Raw genomic sequence first — 21,634 nt, forward strand, 5'->3', positions numbered from 1 at the left:
AGAGATTGCACCAGGAAAATAATATCCATATGTTCTATACAGTTTTTTCCCCCCTGTATTATAGGCTATATATATTTATTGTTTACCTATTAATACGTTTTCAGCTGAAATTGCTAACCAGCTTATACTGTTGATGTTTTACTATCCGCTGCAAATGCACGTTAATTTCATTGCTGTAAAGATTGAATTGAGACACACCAGGGAGCATGAAATGGGTGTGACATGTTACTTCATAATGTGTGTATGAGCAGCAGCAGCAGTAGCAGCATCAAAGCTTGCATCAATGCTGTATCAGGAGTGTAAACAACTGTCAGAGAGCCTAATTGCTCTATTGTATTATATAAATTCAAGTTGGCTTATTCAAATAGTAAGCATTCGCTCTGTATTATTTATGGTTTAATAGCACTGCACAGTCATGGAGCTGGAGCACTTCGATGAGCGGGACAAGGCTCAGAGATATACCCGAAGGGGCTCAAGAGGGAATGGGCTTCCCAGTCCCACTCATAGTGCTCACTGCAGCCTGTACAGAACCAGGACACTGCAAGCACTGACCTCAGAGAAGAAGGCCAAGAAGGTTCGTTTCTACCGCAATGGGGACCGCTACTTCAACGGGATTGTGTATGCCATTTCTCAGGATAGATTTAGGTCTATAGAAGCACTCCTGGCTGACCTCACAAGATCTCTGTCAGATAATGTCAACTTGCCACAAGGGGTGCGGACCATATATACCGTTGATGGGTTAGCAAAGATCACCAGCATGGACCAGCTGGTGGAAGGTGAGTAGTGTTCCTGAATTGTTGTAAGTTTATTTTTTTGGTAATTTATTTTTATATTGAGTTATGTGAGATCAATTAGCTTAAGTCACAAACTCCACCAATATTAATAGCTGATTTAGATCAAAACAAAATGCATGACTTCCTCAGTCTTGTAGAGCAGAATAAGCCAGTGTTAGACTATCATGTGATCCGTGGGAAAATAGAAAATCTCTTATTGTGCCTTGATCTTCTGCAGGGGAGAGCTATGTTTGTGCATCCATAGAGCCCTACAAGATGCTGGACTACACAAAGAATGTAAATCCCAACTGGGCAGTTGGTGCCAGGACTGCTCTGTCCATCCGTGACCCGTCTTCCCTCGGTAGCGCCAAGACTGGATCCCCAGAAAACAGAGAGACCAAGGACTTTATTAAGCCCAAACTGGTAACCATTGTCCGCAGTGGTGTAAAGCCTCGCAAGGCTGTGCGGATCTTGCTCAACAAGAAGACGGCACACTCCTTTGAGCAAGTCATGACTGACGTCACAGACGCCATCAAGCTGGACTCTGGATCCGTCAAAAGGCTATATACTGTTGACGGCAAGATGGTGAGTGTTAAATTATCATTTGTAGTGGTGATTCTGGGAACCTCACATATTTCAGACTTCTAATATTAAAAGCATGTTGGGTACGTAGGATATAAATTACATTTCACAATGGATAGATAAAATAATTTGTTTTTTGTTATAATTTTTTTTGACCAACAACAAATTTTATATTGAAAAGAGGCCTAAACTGTCAATTACTTATATAAAAGAAAAAATAAGATTGTAATACATTGTGGTGAATGACACATACACATAGCTGTGTGTGATGTTACTATCTTCTGAAGTACACAACCCATATTACGTTGTATAGCTAGCTATAACATGCATGTATGAAACATAGGGCCTCATGCAGCAACATTCTCTTAAGTTACTCTTATTTTATCTTAAGAGACAAAGTCAACACCAAATGCACCAAACATTCTTAACCATCCAAATCTACTCTTACCCAGGTGTGCTGAACGATGAATCCCATTTTTACTACTGTTACTGGTACTGTTAAATAAACTTTAACAAAGTAAATGTGATTTTCCAGCACGTCAATACTGACTTTTTCAGGAAAGTCGAAAAGCATCAAAGAGCAGAATGTAAGCCACGCAATATCATCCAAGGGTTTTTATAGTTAATATTATTTATTTATCCCAGACATTTTACAAGCAAAAATCAGAGGAATTTTGTTTGTATATCGCTTCCTGCATGAGGCCCACTATGTGATATAGTGTCTACCAAGGAATCGTATCTGCTTTCCGAAAGTCACATAGGACTTAGCCCTACCTTTGTCTGTGTATGACTTTCAGTGTTCCCTTTACTTCTCTACTTGTTCTCCTTCCTTTAGAGAGGAAACATTTGGTGAAGCAGTTGGTACAAGCTGGTACAGCTTGCACATTTGTAACCAACAGTAGTAAATCTGCATTTTTGAAAAAGAAACCTAATTGACCCTTTGCTAAGCCCCGCCCCCTGCTGCTACTCTGTCAAGCTGTCAGAGCTGCATAGAGCCCACAATGTTACTAACTGCACTCTCTGCATAAATATCTAGCTAATTTTTGGAAAAAGGCGATTTCAGAGAGAAGGATTTCCAATATGCGTTTGGAGGATATTTCAGGATGTCAAACTAATTCAGCAGCGAAAACGGGTTAAAAAGATAGAATCTAAAGCCTACAGATCACAGTGTTAAAGTGAACCACCACATCACCTGGTGATTGAGACAGAAGACAATGAAATTAAGGAAAAAACACTGTTCCTGTAAAGCTGGGTGGGTCTTTATTCACTGTTACAATCATTACAAAGCAAAATCAGCCAGTGTATACATTCAGTGTACCTTCAGTAGCTTGCATAGCAGTGCTACTGCTAGTTAATATATAATAATAATAATAATAATAATATTAATATATAGCCCATATTCTAATTTGTAGTATGCTTATTTCAAATGAAAGCTTTTGGACTGGATGTTTGTATTTGAAAGTCATGGAACAAAGCAGCCAGGACAACCTTAAGTGCTCTATACCTGAGAGAGAGTGCCATTATATTACACCACTTTCCCACCATTGATATATTAATTATAGGATAGAAGTCAAAGGAGACTGGCATGACCTTTGCTTATCTGTTCATAGCTTGGCTGTGTGCAGTACCTAGATACATTTAGTTGGGGAGACTGGTATTCTGCTGTTGATACTGTATCTCGCATAGGAATCTTACATCAGCACACTGCACATAAGGCAGACTTGGTACACATTTCCTTCAACCCAGGCTGAGTTTATCTAACATAGTGAGTGCATTTTGAGGTTTTAGAAGAAATAGAACTTTTCCTCTGTTAATCATGTCTCTGAGAATTGCTTCCTTACCCACAGAGAGACACAGCCAGTCAACTGGGAATATTTGCTAAATGTATTACAAGAAATGGGTTTCTAGGACTCCATCTCATTGAATGGTTACAGTGGATTCACTTATTGAGTTAGTAATAGACACACCTAAATAACAAGCTGCTTGGATTTTATATACATATATATGTGTACATTGAATTGAGCTTTCTGGACAGGAGCCATTATTATACTTTGGTGACATCTTGGAGCAAGTGCAATATTTCACACTACATTGTAAGCATACATTAATTATTATTCTAAATATGATCACAATTACAGGGGATGTGGGCCTGTATGGGTTAATATGAATGGATAACTTATGTGGCAACTGCACATAAAGCTGACTGAGCAAATTAGTTACAAAACATCCCACAGAAATAATCAGCTCTTTAACTATTGTAAACCTATTCATAAACTCTATCACCTGCACTCTACATTAGCATCCTCATCACAAAATATTATGAATTTCTTTTTTTTCTTCCTCTGATGGTTTCTATGGTGACATGGTTTCCTGAGCTGGTTGCTAAGGAACAGCCTCTGCGGCAGAGCAGTGCAGTAGTGATGTCAGGACTGTAGGTGTAGTGTGAGAGGGTTCATAGATGCAGTGCTTGGTCTGTCAGCCTTTTTGATACACATGGCGGCAAGATGGAGCACATGGCTCAGATATAATCCCTGGATAGGACCCATTCTGTAGGGGTGTTTAGAGGGAACAGTTGGGGATTTTCATACCAACAAACAAATCTGCCTTCACAAATCCTCTAAATTATTTTAGGAATACAGATTGTTTAGCTTAGCATAAATGGACATAAAATTGCAATAGATCAAAGATAAATGTCCATCTTGTATGCTACGTGAAACATTAGAATTTCTTTCTATGGTTCTGCATTTGTCTCTCACATCAGGTATTTACCAGGTGTCGTTGCTTATTCAGTTTTGGTGGTTTCGATCTCATCAATGCTTTCCTAATAAGCTGTTGTGTTATGTGCTTGGCAGTGCAGCTCTGTGCTCTAGTTTACCTGCTTTTTGTACTTTTTGTCATGTTGGGACTCCAGATGGCCAAATAAGCACCCGTTGGCATCAAAGGGCCCGTTTTCATGGGTGTTTAACCTTTGGTAAATGACCTGCTTGTGCTGCTGGTCCTGAGACAATGACATTCTGTGGAAACAATTCATTCTAGCAAGTTTGTTTTATGAACACAACCACCAGATTAGCCTATGTATTTACTTAAAATGGTATAACTGCTTGTTATGTATTTTTTTGTATCAGTGTATTTGCTGCAGCTTTGACATTAATATTATAATTTCTGATGATATTCTCATTCAGTCACATTTATCCCTCTTGATTCTTCTACTGCAAAAGTAATGGACAGAGGATTTCTGTTTATTCACATTTATTTTAGACTCATGATTCATGTTTCTATTAGTGGATCTGCTTAGCGGGTGGCTCTGCTTGATGGCTGTGATCCTTGGCCAAATGGGCACTGCCAAGTTAATGGTCTTTGGCTGCATTTGATAAACCTCAGATGACTGATGATTTATAAAACATTGTTCACACTGAAAGTAGCACAAACATATAAGGTGGAGAGAAAGCAACAGAGGAAAAGACAATCTGTAGACAAGGTCCTTTGAGGCAAGTAACATGCCATTGCCTGGTGCAATCCTGCTGTTGTGTGTGTGGGATGGAGCAGAGAAAATGATTTGCATGACGGAGTACGTCTGAGTAGACTTAGGCCATGGGATTCCAATCCCCGCTGTAATGGATATGGCTCTGCTGCACTCTAATTGTATTATGTACACCGCTAACTTCTGTGTTTTAGAGTCAACACTTCTTGTTGAAATAGATGTCAACATAGCCACCCGAGGATAGAGCCTGGCTTGACATCAATGCACGAAAGCAGAGGCTTAGTTCTCCATGGTAAAATAATGTATCCGTAGATATGGTAAATGGCCCATTCATGCTTTAGAAACTAGATACAGAGTGGAAGTGGTACTGGTTATGACATTTATGGTGCCCTATGTGCCAGAGAGCAAAACCTTAAATGTAGGTTTTCCATTTTATTTCTTCATGTTGACCTTGACTCTGCCATTTCCTGGTTTGGCCTGTGTGTGCCCACAATGAATGTCTTTTAGTCTCTGCTCATACCACAGATGGCTTTTCTGCATGATGCATATTGGCCATATTTATAAAGTCAATTGTATTTCACAAAGCGATTTAAAATGATGATCAAATGATGTTTTCCTCCAGTTCAGTGACATAAACATAAACATTTTTGTTTTAGGAGACCTGGCAGAGATGGTATTTAAAATATTAACAATAGAAATACTAACTACCTTCTGGTGCAAATGCATAGTGACTTGTATATTATAGTGATTTTCTTGTTATTTAATGTAAAAAAAAATATTATTACTAGTAAGTAACTATTACGTTTTTGCTGTTGATGGAATAAAGTATGCTCAAACTGCTGCAAATGCTATTTTTAAATCTTTCACTGTAACTAAAAGGGAGAAAGACGGATGAAGGAGATAGGGAGGCTGTCTGGCTTTCCTCTCACCTACTGCTGTGACTTGGCTGTTAAACACAGAACAAGGACTTGCTCAGTGTTCTGCATTTGGTGTAGAGAAGAATTTTTCTGTTTTCTTGTTTTTGTTCTGGGAGGCTACGAATTATGCTGGAGTTAAACTGGAAGTTGCTGTATTACTTTAATTAGAATACAGCAGAAACTTTACAGCATTTCAAATGAGTACTGTGAGATATGTTTATAGGAAATTTAGGATCTGCATTAATTCAATTTAACATTGTTAAATCATTTTAATTACAGTTAATGACAATCCTACTTCATGATCATTTCTTGGCAATTTAACATATATTTTACATATGTTGACACATAATATCATGTTATGCTGTATTTCAAAGTCTACTAACATTTCATGACATTTCCCATGTTATGGTGATACAAACCTTTTTCTGCTGCCAAAGTCAGACACTGGTAGAACTACTAAGGGCTAAATATAGAAACTCAAGACTAGGACATTGTGATTAGGAATACTGAAAATGTGGGGGCTGGTGTTATGGCTCATGTGTGCCTTAATATGTCCTTATGGACGTCTTCATAGTGCTGACTTGCAATTTTTAACGCAGCAATTACTCTAATCTGTCTTTGCAGCAAATGCAGTTATGTCACAGAATTCTGCAGCAGACACAATTTGAATATTGGATGATGTTTGTCTGTGAATATACTAGTTTACATACCCTCCTCTTTCTACTGGACGTTCTTATTCCTACAGTGTAAAATAAAAAAGTAAAGCATGCTCTCAAACTGTGCATAAGGGCAGTTCATGTAGATTAAACTAGAACCATTTGAAAATAGCATGTGAAGATGAGTCATGTTTCTCGCTGACATGCTGAGTGACGCTGCTGTGTTCTGTCTTGCACTTCAAAGGGGAGATTCAGCACCCTGGAGAGCTCCACCTGTCCACTGGTAGAGCTGGTTTTATTACCATTTTGTGTCTTGTGTTAAATCTATCGTCTTTACCATGGCTCCGATTGATTAGCTTCTAAAGCATGCATACCTCCCATTGTGTTTTCTTCACAAGCAACACACAGATAAAAACCTGGCGATCAATATTTGCACAGGATGCTCCAGGACTGCAAGGAGGGTGTGTGCGGGCATTAGGGGGATGGTAGGCCTGATGGAGCTGCTGTGTCACTGAGCCAGCAGGCATAAGTAATCGATATAAAGCAACACAGTCATGATTGCCCTAGATATGCTGCTCCATTATAAGTTTGAGGTTTCCTATTTCCTAGTATTTCAGATGATTAATATTAATTGAATGTGTGTTATTTAAATGTTACATATAAAAGATAAAGAGGGGCTCAAGACCTTACATGAAACAATCTATATTTTGTCATTTTTACACTTTTGTTGTTAATAGGGTGTGCACCATTGATTAGATCTCTGAGCCTATTGTGGAACTATGTCACCTCTTTCTACTCAGATTGCTTATTATCCAGCTTTAAACTTTTGGCCATTATTTGTTGTTATTAGACAGTTTAAGAGCGAAATTGTGAGTTATAGGGGATGACATTCACCAAAGGTCTGAAGCCAGATTTCAACCCACGTCTTCATAGTGACAAGGTGTTCTATGTTACTCCGTCTTGCGTAGACTGATGGTGACATTGTTCTATTGTCTGCAGTTTGTACTGTCCAATGCTCATGATAGAATCTGACAGGGAATCTTAAAGCAACCGTGTCCCTCTCATCGTCTCAAACTCAGCTGTGATTCTGTCTGGTCTCCTTGGCAACGGCTGTGCAGCTCTCCTCCCTTTGGGATCTCACACTCTTGGAGGAGGGGTGGGGGGCTGGGGCTGTCAGAGGGGGCTATCTGCAGAGAAAATGACCATATTAAACCCCCCTCTGTGCTCAATTTTTATTAGAAGATTTCATGGCAGAATGACCTTTGGCTGTTTGGTTTATCTGTAACCTGCAGAAAAAGTACTTCCAATCCATTTGTTTGGTGGATAATCCAGCATTTCAATATTTTGGATAAAGAATATCAAAGCTATACTATATTCCCTTAATTATTGACCATTTTAATAAATATATTTCTTTCAAAATAATCTGCAATTTGAACAATGAATACCAGAATATTTTCACATTCATAACTAAGGCGGAAGAAAACCTAACATTTAATATATGGTTAAAGGGCAGCCGGGTTGACGGACTGTGGTGGCTTTCTTGTCTGTCCTTCTTTGCTCGGTCTAAGCACTTAAGTATTTTTATTAGACTCCTGCTGAACTCTCCATGGTTCTTAATGATGAGACAATTAATAATGTATGTACATATTAGATGTTTGCAATTGGTTGTTTTGATTTTTCACATTTCGGTTTTATAAACTTTTTTGCCCTCAACTCCATTGTAAGGACGCAATCATTGTGTCTTAACTGACAATCTGCACTTTCTGAGTACTACTTGCATTGTTTGTTTTAATCAATAGCAACATTTAACAAAACCCATCATTCATAAATCTATAATTTCTAATCCGGTACATGTAATTTAACAGTTTATTCAAGACAAGATAAATGTCCGCTTAATAACTAATATCAATAATGGATCGCATTTTGTTGATAGAATTTTTGCTGAGTCCATCCTTCTGTAGAGGAAATGAAAACATTCCCTGGCGCACTGCTGTAGTTAAGCACATCAATAACCCTTTTGAGGAGAAGGTCAGGACTCCATCAGCATCTTCATTTATTTATGACACTGCATCCGCTGTGATGGGCTTCTGTTTTAATGAGAGCAGCAAATGCATCAACTCAGTCATCTAGTTTCTCTTTGTAGAAAAGTGAAAACGATTATAATTTATATTTCTCTCTGTTATTATTGAGATTAAAGGATTTATGGTAACCATGTATTTTAACAAAAGTTCCTAAACATCAAAGGTAATATTTAACTTCCTACCGTATACAAATTTATTACAATTTCAAAGATTTTAGGCTTATTTTGTGGAATCAGTTTGGGCCAAAAGATCGAATGAACTGTATAAATGCTTACATTTGAGGAACAATATGCTCATTGTGTCTTTGTTCGATTGGCCGTGTCGATTGGCTTCCTGAATGGATGACTGCTGTTTAAAGTATGTTTTAACATGATTTTACATTGAATAGTCCAAAACAATAGAGGGCAATTTACTTAATCTCTCACAAGGGATGGAAACACCATTGTCATAGACTGTACTGAATAAAATCCAACAGGTTTAAAAGCAGCTTTTCCTTTCTTAGTAATTACCCTAGATACATGCTCATATGCGACCAGGCTGATACACCAGTAGAAAGAAATGTTAATTCCATTATTCATATGCTGCACATACTGTAGCATTTATTTTCCCTTTGTACCTTGGCCACATACAGCCTGTCTGCTCAACTGCAGTCCTCTAGCTTTAATCCAGTGGTTGTTCTTTCATGGATTTCTCTCTTGTACACTGAGATGACCTGAAATAGATATGTACTGTACTGACATTTATATAATCTAGATTTGAAAAACGAGCAGGTTTTCCCAAATATGACAAATCATGATAGGGCTAGGTTAAAAATAAGTAATTTAAGAGTTATCTCAAAAGCCACAGTAATGTTTATGGTGTCTTTGTGTGGACCTGTGTCCTTTGACTTAGAATATCTAGTACTGTGTGTATACTATATTTGCTGTAGAGTAAACTGTATTCACTGTATCCTTTGAATGCACAAATATGACATATTATTTAATATAATAAATTGTTGCGATGTCCTGTTTAAGTTAGTCTTAGTCTTGATTATATACAGTAAATGTACAGTATATACTGTATGTATTAAGTCAATTTGCATCATAAGCATTGGTGGAAACGCAATATAATTTCTAATCGTAATTACAGATTTAATCAGGTCACTAAAATGTATATTTTCAATTCTCTTTTTGAAGGGATCATGTTGCATATGTGGGCGTGAGCCGGCACATGTCATTCAATATATTTGATATGGAAGTCATTGTTGCCATCATGATAATATAATATGCTGTCTGAAAACTATGACTCTCGGGATGTGTTTCAGAGGGAGTTGGTCACTGCCTTCACACACTGAAATGTTACTGAATCTCTTACAAGATGCTCCATTAAATTTGGAGCCTGTGTCAGTGTGTGGGTCTGTACGCTGTTTGAAAAATAATACCTCCACTTATATAGCTTTCTAGATTGTTCATTTGATAGATTTGTGTTAGTATGTGTCAGGTATTTCAAGACAACAGTACTGTCTTTTGAATTACTATTATGTACAGTATCACTGGGGACAGTACACATTACTTATTTAATTTGTTTTTGTACTATAACTGAGAGAAACCTTTTCATCTTCACCAGGTTTCCTGCCTTCAGGACTTTTTTGGGGATGATGATATATTCTTTGCCTGTGGCCCTGAGAAGTTCCGTTATCAGGATGACTTCAACTTGGATGAAACTGGTAAGTGTTATTTCATTTATATGAGACTTGGATTGCTCAGTGGGGAAAGCATAGCGCTAACGCTTGCTGGGTTTTATGTTGTTTGCTCACTGTGGCTAGGCGTGCCATTGCCTTGTGATACTGTGAATAGATTTTTATTAAACCATCCTCCTTTTGTGGGCAAGTAAATACTGAATATGCCAAACATGTGGAACTATTATTGAAGTGCTTCTTGCAAGTTTGTCTATTTTGGCTACTGCTACTGTTCATACTGTTAGAAGCACTACTAATATACAGTATGAGGTGTTGGTGCTATTTTGTACCATGTCGAGTTTTTTCACTACAAATCTTTGTGTTTAAAATGTAGCGGTCAGACTTTATCAAACCGAACAGGACAGTATGATGCCATATACTGGAGATCAGATTGCCAAACTTCCATTTATAAAGACCGCTTATGAATGAAATGGTGGCAGAAAAACTTTAGTGGAGTGGTGTTACAGCTTTAGCACAGTATTTATGCTTGCAGTTGTTGGTGAGGAGACAGTTGGAATGAAATACAAATTTGCTTCACATTGAATACAGATGATATGAAGGATATATCATTCCCTTGACCTAGTTTAAAGTTGTGGTATAAAGTGTGTGTGCGCGTGTGTTTGACAAATGTGTAGGTCAGAATACGGAGGATGCCATCACTCATACTTTGGCTTTGTGGTTTTTAGGCTGCTGTACCCGAAAGAAAATAGTTTATATTAATGATGTTGTGTGGTACTTACACACCTTTTGTGTGTCCCTAGTACTTATAGCTCTTGTTCAGTGACTGTGTTTTTTCTTTTACAAACATAACATTATTCTGAAACTAACACAGACACACAACACTGCTGGGAAGAAGCCAAAGAATACCAAGGATGATAACAACAGTGATGGCGGTGCCTCAGAGGAACAGACTCAAAGCTGACTGAAAATGGTAGAATAAGGTAGCCTAGTATTACCTAAGAAAAACCTTTTTATATTTTTTCTTTCTTTATAGAGTGCAGGGTGGCAAAGTCTGCATCATATGGCCGGCTCCCCTCCGGGCATGGTCTCTCTTCCCCAAGATGTGGTGGGCTGTCCCGTAGAAGCAAGTCTCCTTCATCCACTAGTTCAGGTAAGAGTGTGTGTGTGTGTGTGTGTGTGTGTGTGGTATGTCTTGACACAAAGAAACAAAAGCAAATGTGTTGTTCTCAAGCTTCACACAGTGTTCTATGTATAAAGTACATTTTGGTCTATCCTGCAGTATTTCATCATTAAGCTGATTGTTTGTTTCCAATTATAATGTACCAATAGCTAATGGCACTGCAGGCAGTCAGCTGTCCACACCTCGATCTGGGAAGTCTCCAAGCCCCTCTCCAACCAGTCCAGCTAGCCTCCGACGACGACGGGTAATAACAATTGATGTTCCTTTTAAATAAGTTAATGTCGTAAAGATTTATTTTGTATGATGTCATACATCATACCAGAGAAGCTTTCGGAAAGAGTTCAACAATTCTCTTCATCAATGAATAATATTTAAAAGTATTCTAGTGACATGAAATTAAACAGAAACTTTGTACTTTATTGATGGGAATACATTTGGTAAATTTCTCACCTTCAGAATATTGCCTAGCAGATATGTGTGAGCCTCCAATAGCTATACATTATTAACCTTGTTTGTTTTTGTTGCATAGTAATGTGACTGGAAAAACTACTAGTGTTTGTTACTGAGATATCTTAAAAAGATGGCATAGGTGATCGCAGGTCTGTGTACACAGGTGTACAGATGTAAATACCACCTCAGAAACAACATGTTTGAGTTCAGGAAGAAAAATCACCCTAACCTCATGTCCCTCGACAAACACAGGCTGTGTTTGTACATGTATTATGATGCTTTAGAGCTATCTTTTGAATGAAATGTCATCCATGCTGCAGCGGCACATTTTTGCTGAGATTATCATAGATCTGGGGAGGACAAGCCAAGTTTTGAGACTGCACAGTCGACACTGGAGAGAAATCCAGTTATCCGTGATACGATCATTAATTAATCATAAGGCTGGCTGGGGTTGGTATTGTGGCTGTGGTGGAGGATATTATTTTTCTCACAATCCCTTTTGGAACCACATGCCAGTCTTTATTCTGGTGGAAAGGTTAGTATAATATTTCACCACGCTTTATTTATTTCTATCTAATCTCAAACTGCATACACAAGGCCTGCAGACTGGAACCAATAGGCTTTGTGTAAGCTGGCTGTAATCACATTTTTACAAGCTTTGCCTTCTCTGAAGTTTGTGTAAGACAAGTGCCTCGGTGTGTCTTTTGTTCTCACTCCATGGCTGTCTCTTCTTTCTAGGGATCTCAGCACAGTGGCTCTTCACTCTCTTTAGCTTCTACCAAGGTTTGCAGCTCAATGGATGAAGGAGATGGGCCTAGCAGTGAAGGTAAGACACTGCAAAAGACATAAACATAGTGGAAAAAGATTGTTTGCAAGTAATGTATAGGTTGCTGTTCATACCTTTACCTTATAGATCTTCTTTTGATTTGCTCCACAGCTGAGCCAGTGGATGAGTACCCCTCAGTCCCTGCGTCCATAGCAGAGAGGTACAAAGTGGGGAGGACTTTAGGGGACGGAAACTTTGCCGTGGTCCGAGAGTGTGTGGAGAGATCCACTGGAAGACAGTATGCTCTGAAGATCATCAGCAAAGATAAATGCAGGGGAAAGGTGAGTCTGCCTCTACATGTGCTGACTTCAATTATCACACCACCAAGTTTGGTCTAATTCAGTATCAAAAAGTGTAAAATATTTTCTGTTTTGGATGCTCAATTTCTTTATTTTCTTAATTAGTCAGCAGATGGTGCTATCTCCTCTAAAATTATTTTCTTTTTTATGTTTTAATAACACCATCAGATGAACCTAATTAAGTAGTGTTAACAGTTATGAGTTATTTCAACTGACATTCCAAATTTCTAAGATATTTCTGAAACTGGTTTGTCTTTTATATTTGCTCTGAAATGACTGAAAAGGAGGCTCCACAGTCTCACACCATTGATGTATGTGTATACATTGTTTTTACGATACAGTGTTTAGAGATTTTCCTTCGTTTTGATTACATTTCCATTATTACCCAGGAGCACATGATCCAGAGTGAAGTGTCAATCCTTCGGCGTGTGAAACATCCCAATATTGTACTTTTAATTGAGGAAATGGACACCTATAGTGAGCTCTATCTTGTAATGGAGTTGGTTAAGGTACGTAACATTTTTTAATTGCTTTACGAAGAAACTTCAAACTTAAATAAAGTAAAAGTCATTTTAGGGCACATTGTGAATTTTTTTACTAATAAGTTTTGTTCTCTCTAAACTATTTTTTTTAATTCTTTTGCTAAATGTCTATTTTGTAACCATTTTATATTAGTCTATAAAAATGGATTTTACCTGATTCCTGTTAATGGATAAAGGTGCACCAACCCTTTAACATAGTTGAAAACTAGCAACCGGTACTCTTTTATATCCCAAATACTCTTTCTGTAGGGGGGCGATCTCTTTGATGCTATCACCTCCTCAAGCAAATACACAGAGCGAGACGCCAGCTGTATGCTGTTCAATCTGGCAAGTGCCATCAAGTACCTGCACGGCCTCAATATTGTCCACAGAGACATAAAACCAGAAAACCTGTTGGTAAGTATGACTCTACAAAGATTCTGTAGTGGCAGTGAGCGGAGCTACATTGTAAAAGCTTCCCATCTTCAAACCTCATCGGTCCATGTTCCCTATTAATCCCCCTTTTCCGTTCCCCCTGTCACTTTTCTCCAAAGTTCGTATGCACAAGCTTGCACTAACAACTAACAATTACACATGCATAAAGGCATGGCATAGGATAAATAAATACAATTATGAAATTAAATTACTGCACACAACTCCACAAGGTATTTATTGTATCATTATATCACTATGGTCATTTGTAACTCACATTTCTAACAGCCCCTCTGTAAAGTCTGACCTAGATCTAAATTAGCTCTAATCTATTAACTCTTAAATGCATTTTTATAAGCAGAAGACTTCATTTTCAATTTCTGAATTGAATTAATGCAGTAAATTCATTCACATCAGCAAAATAAAAGCCTGAGATTAAAACAAGATGCATACCTCAATTGCAATTGAACTCAGTCACAACTGCATTTTTTAAATTTTTTTTGTCTTGGCATTTGTTACATTATAGTCACATGATGATTTAAGCAAACATCTCCACACATTTTCTTCTATAGAGAGGCCATCTGTTTTTGCATTGTTGTTCTTTTCCTGTACTTTTCCAAAACCGTCTTTTTTTACTTATCACTTCGAGCTCATTGATGGAATCTTTACCGCAGCGATGAGTATTAATTGGCAAGCTTTTTGCTGCCGTTTCTCACTGTCCTTTATTGTGTGTTTCACAGGTGTTTGAACACCAGGATGGTAGTAAGTCTCTGAAGCTAGGTGATTTTGGCTTGGCTACCGTCGTCAACGGGCCCCTCTATACTGTGTGTGGCACCCCCACCTATGTTGCACCAGAGATTGTTGCAGAGACCGGGTAAGTCAGGGTCATCATCTGAGACATGATAGTCAGGCATTTGCTGTGAAAGACAGTGGGGGAAAATGACCATTATCCTGGTCAAAAACTGCTACTGTAATTCTTGTGGTCTATTGCTACCTGCAGATCTGCTTAGTCTCTCTGATACCTGGTATCTTCCTCTTCAATTACAGGTATGGCCTCAAGGTTGACATTTGGGCAGCTGGTGTCATCACTTACATACTGTTGTGTGGCTTTCCTCCTTTCCGAGGGTATGTGCTCCTGTATCAGGAGGTTAATGTTGATAAGTATGATGTTTTAACCACAATCGAATTGTCTATTGTATGCCATCACATTATAGACTATGTAGAACTTATTTTGAGCTTTATAGAATACCTGTTTTATTTTTTACAGCAGTGATGAAGATCAGGAGGCTCTCCTTGAACAGCTTTTGAGGGGCCAGCTTGATTTCCCTGCACCATACTGGGACAATGTGTCTGAGACTGCCAAGGTTTGTGTCTGGAAGTGCTCTCCTCATCTGCAATCGTTATGCTCCGTGTGAAACACAAGAATCTGTCAGAGATGTGTTGCTGTGGTGTCTCATGTTAGTCATGAGTATCCAGTATAATAATGTAACCTGTCTTTATTTAGTCTCTGATCACTGGGATGCTGCAGGTAGAGGTGGATCAGAGATACACTGCTGTACAGGTGCTCGATCACGGCTGGGTCAATGTAAGTTCAGCATTTTAAAGACAGTCCTTTCACCAAAATCACCTGTGCACTGCTGAGAAAGGGTGCAGTATGATACAGCAGGCAGAGTTTTTAAAGCTTTGTTCTTCGTATTTTGCAGGATGATGGTGTGTCAGAGAACGAGCACCAGCTGCCTGTGTCTGGGAAGATCAAGAAGCACTTCAACACTGGGCCCAAGCTCAACAGCACCACAGCAGGAGTGTCAGTCATTACAGTAAGCACTGATCTGCACCCCTCCACACACAGACATTGCATGCAACCCTGCATCAGTACATCACATTTTGGCTCTTCTTAAAAAAAATGTAATGTGCTCTTGCGATGATGCTTTGGATGTCATTCAAAATTGAAAAACAGAATTTTGAACCAGAGTTCCTCATATGCGCCTGCTGCTTAACTGCTTAAGTGTGCAAAAGCTTTTTATCTTTATCCTTTGGATGCTTTTAAATTCAGTTGTTGTTCAGTTAATGTTCAGACATTGTATGCTTTTGCAAAACAAATTAATCCATTATCCATCTTTTTTATTTTGTGATTTATAATTTATTGACCTCGGCTTTATTCTGTGTATACATCGGTTCATCCATCTGCTTCTTGCTGCCTGGTCTTCCTGTGTGTGCTCTGGCCTCTCATCCTCCTCTTTTAGAAGAACTGTCAGCACTGTCATTAGGAGATCTTATAAATAACAAGGTTGGCCTACAATGACTAGGTTTAGGCAGATATGATTTCTTAAATAGTTCCAAAGCTGAGCTGGTTTGTGGGGGTGCAGGATGGGGGGATCAGTTGCATTCCTCTACATTACTTGTATCTAGTCTTTTAATTGACTTTGCAGGTAAGCCAAGCACTCAGTTGTCAGTTGTCAAATGGAAATAATTCTCTGACAGTTCACGGCATGTCAGTTGACGGTGACATTTACCAGTGCCAGTTTTTTTCCTTCCTAATACAGCATTTATAACAGAAGTTTAGAGCTGTGCACCTTAAAGCTAACCAGGTCAGTGATGCTTTGAGTTCAAGGTGATCCTCTGAGTTGCGCTCATCTCTCTCTGCTCAGTTGGACCAGGACTTTACCATCCAGAGGTCAGGGTCTTTGGACCACTACCAGCATCCAGGATTGTACTGGATAAGGTATGACACAGCATAGTGCCAATATGCAGTATTTCCATAGCAAAGTGCTGGCAGTCTTCATTTCCCACCCCCCAAAGGGCTTGACCCATTGCCCCTCAATGAAGCCCTTTTCACACCTCGTCCTTTATTTACCTCATCAAATTCATCACCTCATCACGTTTGTTCATCTCACTAGTGCTGTGGCTGTTTCCTCTTGCCTAGTCGTGCAGTTCACCATGCTATTTACTTATTCTGCATGGAAAAGTTATGCATCTGTATTGCCTACTGCATTTGAGGGTTCATGTTAAGTATTAAAAAAATCTTAGTATAGTATGTGATTTAAAAAAAAGTCAGTATATTATGTCATAAAATGTCACAAAAAAGTCATAGTATAGTATGCCATAAAAAAATCTCATACTATAGTATGTCACAAAAAAATGTAATAAAAAGTCATAATATACCATTAAAATGTCAATAAAAGTCTTGGTATAGTATGCCATGAATAAATTCTGAATAAAGTGTCACAAAAAAGTAGGTCACAATAAGTAGTCATAGTACAGTATGTCAAAAAAGTCATAAGAAATCATAGTCTAGTATACCATTAAAATGTCACGAAAAATGTCAAGAAAAGTCATAGTATTATATTTCATTAAAAAGTCATAGTATAGTACGCCATAGAAAAATGTCAATTAAAAAGTCATAATATATATGTATGCCATAAGTATGCCATGAAAAAAATCTGAATATAATATGCCACAAAAAAAATCATACTATAGTAGGTCCCAAAAGAAAAGTAATAATGTCATAGTATATTATGCCATTAAAATGCCATAGAAAGGCATAGTAAAGTATGCCATGAAAAATGTCATACTTAAGTATGTCATAAAAAATGTCATACTATATTATTTCATAAAAAAGGCATAGTATAGTATGCCATAAAAATGTCATAAAAAAGTAATAATATATAGTATGGCATAAAGTCATAGTAAAGTATGCCATTAAAATGTCATGAAAAAGTCATTGTATATAGTATGCAATATAAAAGTCACTAAAAACATCATAGTATAGTGTGCCATAAAAATGTTGAAAAAAAGTTATAGTTAAGTATGTCACCAAAAAGGTCATAAAAATCATAGTATAGTACGTCATAAAAATGTCATTAAAAAGTTATAGTATGTATGTCGCAAAAAATGTCATAAAAAGTAATTAAATAGTATGCCATAAAAAATCTCATACTATAATATGTCACAAAAAATGTCATAAAAAGTCATAGTATAGTATGACATGAACAATTTAACATTACGCTGGACTTAAAATACACTGGCAGAAACCCTGACAGCGTATGTCAGGCAGACACACAGCTGACGTCGTCTCCGCTAAACTAATTGATGCGGTGGAGACGAAAGTGGCTACAGGTGTCCACGACAATGTACGCAACATCGTGGATGCTATCTAAGCCGTAAAGTGGTATTGTGTGCGGTTGTATCGGAGTAGATTCAGGAGTTCAAGTACATGAGCACAGTATCGGACCCGATACTCGATACTGGTATGTATAAATAGTATGCCATAAAAATACTGTCATAGTATAGTTAGTATGTCACAAAAAAGTAATATAAAAGTCATAGTATGCCACAAAAGGTTTAATAAAAAAAGTCATAGTATAGTATGCCATGAAAAAATGAAAACTCTATGATGAACAGAGTGAAAACTGTATCTCATTAGATAAAACAGCTGTTGACAAACAGCATAATTTGCAGTTGAAAAAAGGTACCGTATCGTGACTTAAGTATCGTGATAATATCGTATTATGGGGCCTCTGGTGATTCCCACCCTTATTAGCTGCTGTGTCATAAAATATATAGTATAGTATGACATAAAAAAGCTCACACTATAGTATATTATAAAAGTTATTGCATAGTGTGCCATGAAACATTTCTGAATATAGTATGTCAGAAAAAAGTTGTAGTATAGTATGCCATAAAAATATATAAAAAATGTTATGAAAAATCAATAATAGTCCTAAAAAGTTATTCTATAGTATGTAATGAAAAATTTCAAAATATAGTGTGTCACAACATTTTTTGTGAAAAAGTCATAGCAGAGTATGTCACAGAAAAGTAAAAAAAAAAAGTCATAGTATAGTATGCCATTAAAATGCCTTAAATGTCATTAAAAAGTCAGTATATTATGCTAAAATAAATTCCTCGATATTGAATTCCATAAAAATGTCTTTAAAAAAAGGTCACACTATAGTAAGTCACAAAAATGTAATAAAAAAAAATCATAGTATAGTATGCTATTAAAAAAAACATAAAAAGTTTCATAAAAGTAATTTGTAAAGTATGCCATGAAAAGTCATCGTAAAGTATGACATAAATATGTCATAGTATAATATGACAGAGAGAGAGAAGTAAGAGGCGACTGTCTGTGACAAGATGTCACACACCTGACGTTGGCAGACCTTGTTGCTTCTCCTGGGTTTGTTGTGCACTGCACTAGTTTGCTGTGTCACACGATGGAGTTGAACTCTCTCTGTCACAAGAAGTTAAACAGTAGTGAGATAAATGCAGCTTTTTAGATACAACTGCATGCAAACATTGGCTCATCTAACATTTGCCAAGCGTCTCACTGGTGGTTGATTGGATGCCACTCCTCATCTCTGTGGTCTTGTGGAGAACCTAACATTAGCTGCTGTGTCACCCTCTCTCAGACCACGCCACTTGATAAGGAGAAACAAGTTTTCCGACGAAGACGCCACCAGGATGTGAAGCTTGCTCCCCATATTCCACACGGTATCGGTGCCGGCGCCACCCGCAATGCCAACCCCGGCATCTCCGCCGCTGAGTTCACCTCTGAGTCTGAGGACTATTCCCCAAATTCGGCTGACACTGTCCGTTCACCCACCTCTCCGTTCTAACAGCCTCCCAGAGGCCACAGCACCATCCACCCCTCTGGGAGTTGGAGAGGGTGGAGTGCAAAACCCAACATTGGGTTCAGTCTGCTGACTTGGACATTCACAGACTGCTTACTTGCCTGCACCTATTTAATTTTTCATAGTCATAAAATACTTGTAAAGTCGTAAAATACTTAATGCATTGATCAGAGTAAAGGACAAGTTAGTTGCGGGATAAAAGAATACACCTTATGAGCATGCTACACATTTTAATATGATTTTCCTTTTTTTTTTTTTTTTAAAAAGCCACCAAACTGTTTCATGCCTTATTTCTACACAGTAAGCACTGGTTAATTGTAGTACTCTAGAGCCCTCTACTGGTTTATATTGTGTACTGCAGGAAAGAACCTGCTTCATGAAGCACTTAGCTTTTTAATTGAAAGTGTAAATACAAAACATTGAAACCTTAGCTTCTAAATGTTAAATCACATGATTTTGTGATATGACCATACATTTCCAACCTGAATGTTTGTTGAACAATAACTCTAAATACAACAGTAGCAGTCATCTTTCTGCTCTACTGTATGACATCTAGATCACTCTGTGCTATGGTACTTAAGGTTCTGGTGCATAAACCTTAGACACAGTGTTTAAGAGGACTTTAAGAGGACTGAAAAGACATGCTGCTACATTGTACCATAAGCATTATCTGTATTGAACAGATTTTTTTGTGTAGGACTAATATTGTCCTGCCGCCCAGTAGCATGACTCTTTGGAGGGCGCTAATGTTTGACTGTTGATAGTCCAGTTCACCTGGGTGCTTGAGGAGGATTATTGAAAAAGTAGATATGTTACACGTCTGTGAGAGTGGTTGTAATTCAGTGGTGGTTCAGATGAATGTCAGTGCTGTGTAGTTGGTAGTAAGTGCATGTTTAAAGCCTTGCCTTGGCACATGATGATTTAAGTGCAATTAGGTGTACTGCCCAATAAGCACAGTATCAAATTTGTCCTTTGTAATGCTGGAATGAGTGAGAATGGATCTGTTGCTGGTATTATTGGCAGCCAACCGACACACTTCTCTATCAGACGGAGGCAATTGGCTCTTGTGCAACATGGATTGTTTTTCCACACACTGAAATAAGAAAAAATAAGAGGTTAAATGTTGGTAAACACAACAGTGCTTCCAGTAAACGCCATTATTTTAATATTTGTTCTTTTAGGCAGGACTTTTGTTGGACTTTAATAATAATCACATCAAACGACATGACTGAGAAAAGTATGTACTGTTTGTTCTCTGACCGCTTCATATATTGTCTCACCAGAGACCAAATATTCATGGGTGTGAATGTCCTGTTCCCCTCATCAGAGACTGTAACGTGCATGTGGTCTAATATGCATCCTAAATCAGTTGTTTGGTCTTCTACTGTTTGATATACGCCTGTCAGATATGAATTCATTTCTGTTGTCATTGTACGTGCCGTCTTGGTGAATGCAGACTATAGTCATACCACAGCTAAGTTAATACTTGTATACGTATTTTAACAGAAATGTAACATCACACCATGGACTTTGTTGTTAAAGGGCTTTTAAGTTTTTCACTAGAAGGGATGGAACCAAAAAGCACAAAGAAAGCAAGTTGTGATTGTGACTTTTTGAGAATGTTTTTGCTTTCAAGACTTGTTTTTCTTCATCTGAAAAACATGTATGTTTATATATAGTACAACAAAATAGTACTCTAAGACAACTGGGAATGTCAGTATTAGGTGAAGCAGATGGAAAATGTGAATGCTGTATTATATTCATCCATATTCCATTAATGTAAGGATGTTATAAAATAATCTAAATGAGTACAAAAAAAACAGTAAAACACTTCTTTTCAAGTAATGAGGAAAAAAAAGTCTATTCTGGTTAAAAAGCATACATACCTCCAAAAATGTATGCAAAGAAACCAATTCTGGGAATAAAAAGGATTTAATTAATTTGTGAGTCAGCGTAACTGTTTTTGCAAGACAACTTGCAGTGGACCCACTAAATCTGCAGCAACAAAGTAAGACAGCAGGTGGCAGTATAATCCAACAATGCAAGCTAATATCTTCAATAAAATTCCAACTTCAGATACTCCTTTATAGCATGCATTTACTGAGCTATAGTTATACATGCTTTA

The 21,634-nt window shown here is 37.7% G+C and overlaps 1 protein-coding gene across 7 annotated transcripts in view; it reads left to right on the plus strand.

Annotated features, from left to right (window-relative positions):
• LOC119490839 (serine/threonine-protein kinase DCLK1-like) overlaps nt 1-21,634 on the plus strand; it is a 31,147-nt gene that overhangs the window by 836 nt on the left and 8,677 nt on the right. For 2 of the 7 annotated variants that reach the window (XM_037774342.1, XM_037774341.1), the window contains exons 2-16: nt 404-776; nt 1,012-1,358; nt 10,096-10,195; nt 11,202-11,318; nt 11,498-11,592; nt 12,537-12,624; nt 12,736-12,905; nt 13,313-13,432; nt 13,715-13,861; nt 14,617-14,750; nt 14,924-15,001; nt 15,144-15,240; nt 15,381-15,461; nt 15,580-15,693; nt 19,288-21,449. In XM_037774342.1, the coding sequence (XP_037630270.1) occupies nt 416-776; nt 1,012-1,358; nt 10,096-10,195; nt 11,202-11,318; nt 11,498-11,592; nt 12,537-12,624; nt 12,736-12,905; nt 13,313-13,432; nt 13,715-13,861; nt 14,617-14,750; nt 14,924-15,001; nt 15,144-15,240; nt 15,381-15,461; nt 15,580-15,693; nt 19,288-19,494 (2,256 nt within the window). In that variant the 5' untranslated portion in view covers nt 404-415 and the 3' untranslated portion in view covers nt 19,495-21,449. Of the gene's footprint in view, nt 1-403; nt 777-1,011; nt 1,359-10,095; nt 10,196-11,039; nt 11,182-11,201; nt 11,319-11,497; nt 11,593-12,536; nt 12,625-12,735; nt 12,906-13,312; nt 13,433-13,714; nt 13,862-14,616; nt 14,751-14,923; nt 15,002-15,143; nt 15,241-15,380; nt 15,462-15,579; nt 15,694-16,524; nt 17,081-19,287; nt 21,450-21,634 lie in introns of those variants that run through there. The other 5 variants (XM_037774347.1, XM_037774344.1, XM_037774343.1 and 2 more) reach the window with 5 other exon arrangements.

This window comes from Sebastes umbrosus, chromosome 7 (genome assembly GCF_015220745.1).
Source record: "Sebastes umbrosus isolate fSebUmb1 chromosome 7, fSebUmb1.pri, whole genome shotgun sequence".
NCBI classification, from domain to species: domain Eukaryota; kingdom Metazoa; phylum Chordata; class Actinopteri; order Perciformes; family Sebastidae; genus Sebastes; species Sebastes umbrosus.